The sequence below is a fragment of the Microtus ochrogaster genome, unplaced genomic scaffold (assembly GCF_000317375.1).
Source record: "Microtus ochrogaster isolate Prairie Vole_2 unplaced genomic scaffold, MicOch1.0 UNK32, whole genome shotgun sequence".
NCBI lineage: Eukaryota > Metazoa > Chordata > Mammalia > Rodentia > Cricetidae > Microtus > Microtus ochrogaster.
The window spans coordinates 180,760-186,972 of NW_004949130.1; the positions used below are offsets into that span (position 1 = coordinate 180,760).

Here is a 6,213-nt window from a genome sequence, read left to right on the forward strand (position 1 = left end):
GCGCGCCAGCCGACTCTCCCGCGTCCCGCCCCTCGCCGGCCCCGCCCACCACGTCCGGGTCACGCCCCTCTGGCGCGCGGGCCTTGTCATTTACTCCCGCCCCCTTCCTAAGACCACGCCCACCGTCCATCCACGCCCTCCATCAGGCCACGCCTCTGTCAGAGCGCCTCGCTGGCCAGCGCAGCGACGGGGCGGGCCCCGGGCTTGCTGCGGCCGCTGAGGGGCTCGCAGCCCGCGGGGCGGGGCTCGAGGGCGGGCCGGGGCCGGTGCCGCGCGCTGGGATTTTTAAATGTCCCGCTCGAAGCCGGGCGCAGGAGCAGCCGGCTCGGCAGCCAGCGCGGTGTAGGGGGCAGGCGCGGATCCCGCCAGCGCCGCGCGCTCGGCCGCCGCCTCCCGCCTCCTGCTTCCCGCCCGCCGTCGGCCTCCTGCCCGCTCGAGCGCGCCTGCCTGCGGCGAACACAACTTCGGGTACGGGCTGCCTAGACTCCTGGGACTCCCAGGACTCCCGCGACTTCAGAGCGTCCCGACCGCGTCGGACGGGACCGGACCGGACCGGACCCGGGTGGGGGTGGGGCGAGGCCGGGTGGCCCGGTCCCCGGTGGTATCGGCTCAGGTTGCCCCTCCGGGGTGGTTGTGAGAGACGGGTCACGGGGAGGTGTAGAAGGGGACACAGGCAGCCCTAGTCCCGAGGGCGGTGATGGATCTGGGGGTCCTCTCGGAGGGCGTCTGGGCCTCCATCCCCAACCTCAGGTTCGGACCCGGGATCGCAGACTTCCAGCGGCGCCCGCGGGTGACAAGCCACCCGGGCCCATCGGCCATTTTCCCGGCCGGCCTCCGGGCCCGGGAGGCTCCCGCCGCCGCCGCCCGCGCGGGAGGGGGGAGGGGTGCCCGGGACGGACCGGCGGACTCGGGTCCCTTCTGCGAGTTGTGCTCACTACGATGCCTGTTTGATGTCTCCCCCCAGGTCTGAGTTCGGAGCCCAAGCACTGCGCCATGCCAAGGGAAAGGAAGGAGAGGTGAGTGGCCTCGCTGCTGCGGGAGGGGAATGGTGAGTAGCGGTGGGGGAGGGGCGGCCTGAGATTTTTGGGGAGCCCCACCTCCGTGACACCATGCCTCTGCAGAGATGCGAAGGACCACGGCAGCATGAAAGAAGAGGGTGGCCCTGACCTCTCGGTCCGCTCCAGAAAAAGGAAGGCGAATGTGGCCGTTGTGAGTACAAAGGACACAGGTTGGAAAGGACCCCCCCACCATTCCATCATACCTGGGTACCAAATTTGGGTCTTATACTAATGAAGAGAATTAGTTTGACGAGGAGGTTTCTTTTAGTTCAATGTAACTCAGAACCTAACAAACTTTTTTTCCCCCTTTTCTCTCCGTGTTTTTGTCTCTGCGTTGCTCCGTGTGTTTTTTTTTTGTTATTGGTTTTTTTTTTTTTTTTTTTCGTTAGTTTTTGCAAGATCCAGATGAAGAAATTGCCAAGATTGACAAGACTGTGAAAAGCCAGGATAGCAGTCAGGTAGGTCGGCTGGCCTAGGGAGCATTCTGTCTCTTGAGTTCCATGCTTTCTTTCTTCCAACTTTCCCAAACCAGAGCCGCAGGCCACATGGCTGAACCACAGGAGCCTGTCAGTGTGGCCTGGCTTCTGCTGGGCCTGGGGTTGTGGGAAGGGTTTATGTTTCTGGAGTAGCACCTCTGAGGTTACAGGTACTGAGACCTGAAGGAACCAGAGTGAGCATCATATAATTGGGGCCTCTCTCAACCCAAGAGGAAACTGAGACTCACAAGGCAACCCAGATCCCATTGCAAGCCTGTGACAGAGCTGGGCCTGTAGCCTTATTGCCAAAGGCTAGTGACTTGGGGACTAGGCCTCCCAACTACTTCTCCCTCGTCCACATGTGTGGCTTTTAGTGTGTCAAATATGAACTTTTTCCATCCCTTTAGGTCAGATTTCAAACTTTTATCCTCTTGCCAAGTATGATGGCACGGTCCTTTAATTCCTGTGGTAGGGAAGCAAAGGCAGGCGATCTGAGTTCTAGGACTGCCTGACCTGTATAGTGAGTTCCAGGCCAGCCCAGACCATATAGTGAGATTATGTTGCAAAAACAAAAATCAAAACTTTTTCGTCTTTGTGGCCCAGACTGTTCTGCCATCACTTAACTAGAATTGGTCACTGCTGTCTGGACTTTGCCTGGCCTCAGCCAAGGGTCTATAATGACGTATGTCTCAACCAGTATTTCACTGACTGCTCCGTTCTTCTGTCCCTCCTATGTAGTGCCTGCCAGATCTTTCAAATGCAGCATGGTATAATATCAGCAGATCCTTGCAGAGAGAGCTTGTATTATCTCTTTGCCTCCAGAAATGACTGGAGACTATAGTTATGGCTCCAGTGGGGGAAACAGCCTATCTCCAAGGGGGCTGGTGAGACCTTCAGCCTTCATCACAGATAAAGCTGAGCAGGGACAGTATTCTGTTGACCTCATCTCTTGTCCCAAAGAGGTTAGCTGTGACTTGGAGAGCAGGGAGAGGCAGCTGGTTCTGAATAATGCCTTCTGAGCAATGATGTCCTGCCACCTAGAACTGCAGTAATGTGTATTTCTAGAGAGGACCCCACTAGCCATTAAGAAGGGGGCCAGTTTATCTTCCTGTTAGCAAAAAATAGCCCCTTAAAGAAAACCTTCAGAGTTGGGTAGTAGTATAGTAGTATATATAAGATAAGCCAAGCTTCGGAGCATTCAGGATTGTTCATATTGCCATGTGTTTTTGACAGAAATTTCCAAGTAAGAATGAGGCCAAGCTTTCCATAAGGCTTGTGGAGATTCCGATTCACTTTGCCCTCAGGAATAACTGCAGCAGTGCTTAGCTCCTTGTTTGAGCTGTGGAATGGGGCTACACACGGGAATGGGGCAGTAGCGAGAATCCAGTTGTGACTGTCCCATCATTCCCTGTGAAAAGGCATCTTCGTGCTTCTCTAGACAGGAGTTTGTAGAGTTGACAGCTTAGAAACAGTTGTTGACACACAAAGTTAGAATTTGGGGTGTAGGTGATTTTGTGGGGGGGTTTACTTTGTCTGTTTTATTTGCATAGAATGTTTCTGTGGAGTTGCATTCAGCCCAGTGCAACAACTTTGAGCCAGTGAGAGCAGTCACATTAAATTCACTGATACTGAACACTGACAAAGCTCTTTGATTCTCAGTGACTATTTTTGTTTTTGAAACAAGGGTTCCTATATGTGACCCAGGCTGACTTCAAACTCAGTGATCTCCTGCCTCAGCCTCCAGAGTCCTGAGATTAGAAGCATGTACCCTACTACCTGAGTTATTCTAAATGAACAGAATGCCGTTATAATAAAATTTTGCACTGGGCAGTGGTGACACATGCCTTTTATCCCAGCACTTAGGAGGCCCAGAGACAGGTGGATCTCTGAGTTCGAGGCCAGCCTGATCTACAAAGTGAGTTCCAGGACAGTTTCCAAAGCTATAGAGAAACCCTGTCTTGGGGGAGGGGGGTCTATTTTGCATATCCATATTTTGAGACAGGGTCTGACTATGTACTTGGATGGCCTGAGCTCACCAGGTTGTCTTTAGATTTATAGATTGCCTGCCTCTGCCTCCTGAGTGTTGCGATTAAAGGCATGAGCCACCACATCCAGCAAAATGTAATTTTTTTTTCCCCTTTAATTTTTTGAGACAAGGTTTCTCTGTGTAGCCTCAGATGTCTTGGAACTCACTCTGTAGACCAGACTGACCTCTAACTCATGGAGATCCTCTTACCTCTGCCTCCTGAGTACTGGGATTAAGGTGTACACTACCACTGCCTGGCAAGGTAGAACTTTATTTGAAGCTGCACACTAGTTGAACTTCTACTTGTTTTGCATAAGGAAAAGAAATGGAGTGCAAGGATAAAAGGTGATGAGCCCTCACTGCAGTCTCAAAAGCCAGGTTGATCTGGCATCTTGTAAAACTTGATAGACACTCAAAAACAGGCTTAATTATCCACTTATTTAGCCTTATCCCCTGGCTTCTAGAAAAGCCAACTTTGGAGCCCATTTGTCTGTGAACTGCAGGTTGGAAACTGCTGCGTTCATCTCTAAAGGCCCGCTCCCAGATGTGCCAGCCATCTGGCTGTGGAGGGTGGCACCTAGCTTGTACCTTCAGAAGAACTTTTTCTTGAATGGAGAGCAGCTTCCTATAGTGGTAATGTGAACCTTTTGAGTCAGCACCGGAGATGCTACCAAACACACAAAGCCAGAACTGAAAGGAATCTGCCTTTCTCGAACAGCTGGCAGGGGCTGTTGTAGATAATTTGCATGCCTGACTCTTTGTACCCTGAGCAGAGAAGAGCTATGTGCAACTTTGCTCTCTCTTCCCACTAGTTGAAAATCTGGTCTTCCTCCAAAAGTGGCCTGGCTGCTGCAAGAGCTTCCAGGGGCATTCAGTTCAGGTAGACCTCTCAGTTACCTGTTTTGTTCTCTAGTTCACATTAGTGGCCTTTGCTTAAAATAAGGTACCTTGCTAGTGCCAGGTAGGTGGTATGCTCTTCTCGTCAGCATTTTAAAGGTACGGCAGTGAAGATCATTGGAGGCCAACCTGTACTGCACAGGCAAGAGCCTGTCAGTAAACGAATCAGTACATAAAATGATGCAAGTCTTAGATTGGGAGGCGTCCACAGTCGCAGATTCATTACCTTTTATTTTAAGATTTATTTTTGCCGGGTGGTGGTGGCGCACGCCTTTAATCCCAGCACTCGGGAGGCAGAGGCAGGCGGATCTCTGTGAGTTCGAGGCCAGCTTGGTCTACAAGAGCTAGTTCCAGCATAGGCTCCAAAGCTACAGAGAAACCCTGTCTCGAAAAAACCAAAAAAAAAAAAGATTTATTTTTATGTGTGAGCATCTTGCCTGTATCTTAAGCCTGTACACCTTCATGTGGTGTAGCTGGTGCCTGAGAAGGTCAGACGAGGGTGCTGGATCTAGAACCCTGGAACTAGAGTTACCAATAGGTGTAAGCACCATGTGGGTGCTGGGAACCAAATGCAGATCCTCTGTAAGAGCAGCCAGTATCCAAACCTCTGAGCCATCTCTCCAACCCCTAGTCTAGTCTCTGTTTTATAACTTTAGAGATCAAAATAAGGGCTTCTTATTAGGAAATGAAAATCGTTTGCATAGACTCATTAGTCTGACCTGTGATCACAACTTGATTTGGCTCTAATGATGTGGTACTTTATCTTGAGTTAGGTAGGTTTCTGTTGAATACACACACATAACCAGTCTTTTTGTAATATAAGCTGACCTCTCTTGTGTCCAGCTGGCCACCCAGATACTTCATTTGATGTCCATATGTCCTGAACTAGTTACAGAAGTGACATGGAAGCTTCAAGGCATGCCTGTGGCTTTTGCTTGCCCATGTTGTCTCCACCTTAACAAAGGCAGTTTACCAAGCCCAGCTAATCTACCAGTTCATGAATGGACAAGATGCTGAGTTGCACCCAACCCATTGTGATGTGTTTTATTGGCAGCCTTGGGATGATAATTCATCAGCATGCGTGGACCCCTGTTCTTTCATCCCCACCCCTAACAAAGAAGAGGACGATGATCTTGAGTACCCCAAGACTGCATTTCAGCCTCGGAAAATCAGACCACCCAGAGCCTCCCCACTTCCAGTCTTGAAGTAGGTGTTGACTTTGATCCATAGCTGCTGGATGTCATTTGTCTTCCTGGTCTACATTTAGTGTGAATGCAGACTGACACCTATCTGAGGTTTGTCTGTTTCTTGTTTTTTCTTTTTATAGCTGGGGTAATAGAGAAGAGGTTTGGAGGATCATGTTAAACAAGGAAAAGACTTACCTAAGAGATGAGCACTTTCTGCAGCGCCATCCTCTCCTGCAGGCAAGGATGCGAGCAGTTCTTCTGGATTGGCTAATGGAGGTGAGCCTGACTGTCCCAGTCGCTGGAGCACCACCATTGCTAGATCTTTCTATGCTACTGCAATCTTTGCGTGTGCTCATTTGCATTGGCACATTCTGCTTCTCTGAAGCCGCCTGGTATAAGTACTATGATGGTCTTTCTTTTCTCTTAAGTTCTTGAATTTTTTTTTTTTTTTTTGGGGGGGGACAGGGTTTCTCCGTAGCTTTGGAGCCTGTCCTGGCACTAGCTCTTGTAGACCAGGCTGGCCTCGAACTCACAGAGATCCGCCTGCCTCTGCCTCCCGAGTGCTGGGA

The 6,213-nt window shown here is 50.8% G+C and overlaps 1 protein-coding gene across 1 annotated transcript in view; it reads left to right on the plus strand.

The window, feature by feature from the left end:
* Nucleotides 1–336: 336 nt before the first annotated feature.
* The window catches only part of Ccne1 (cyclin E1), a 10,920-nt gene continuing 5,043 nt past the window's right edge, over nucleotides 337–6,213 (plus strand). Inside the window, exons 1-6 of the mRNA XM_013354202.2 lie at nucleotides 337–468; nucleotides 965–1,016; nucleotides 1,122–1,209; nucleotides 1,448–1,516; nucleotides 5,512–5,663; nucleotides 5,785–5,920. Coding sequence (XP_013209656.1) covers nucleotides 994–1,016; nucleotides 1,122–1,209; nucleotides 1,448–1,516; nucleotides 5,512–5,663; nucleotides 5,785–5,920 — 468 coding nt within the window. The 5' untranslated portion in view covers nucleotides 337–468; nucleotides 965–993. The remainder of the gene's footprint in view (nucleotides 469–964; nucleotides 1,017–1,121; nucleotides 1,210–1,447; nucleotides 1,517–5,511; nucleotides 5,664–5,784; nucleotides 5,921–6,213) is intronic.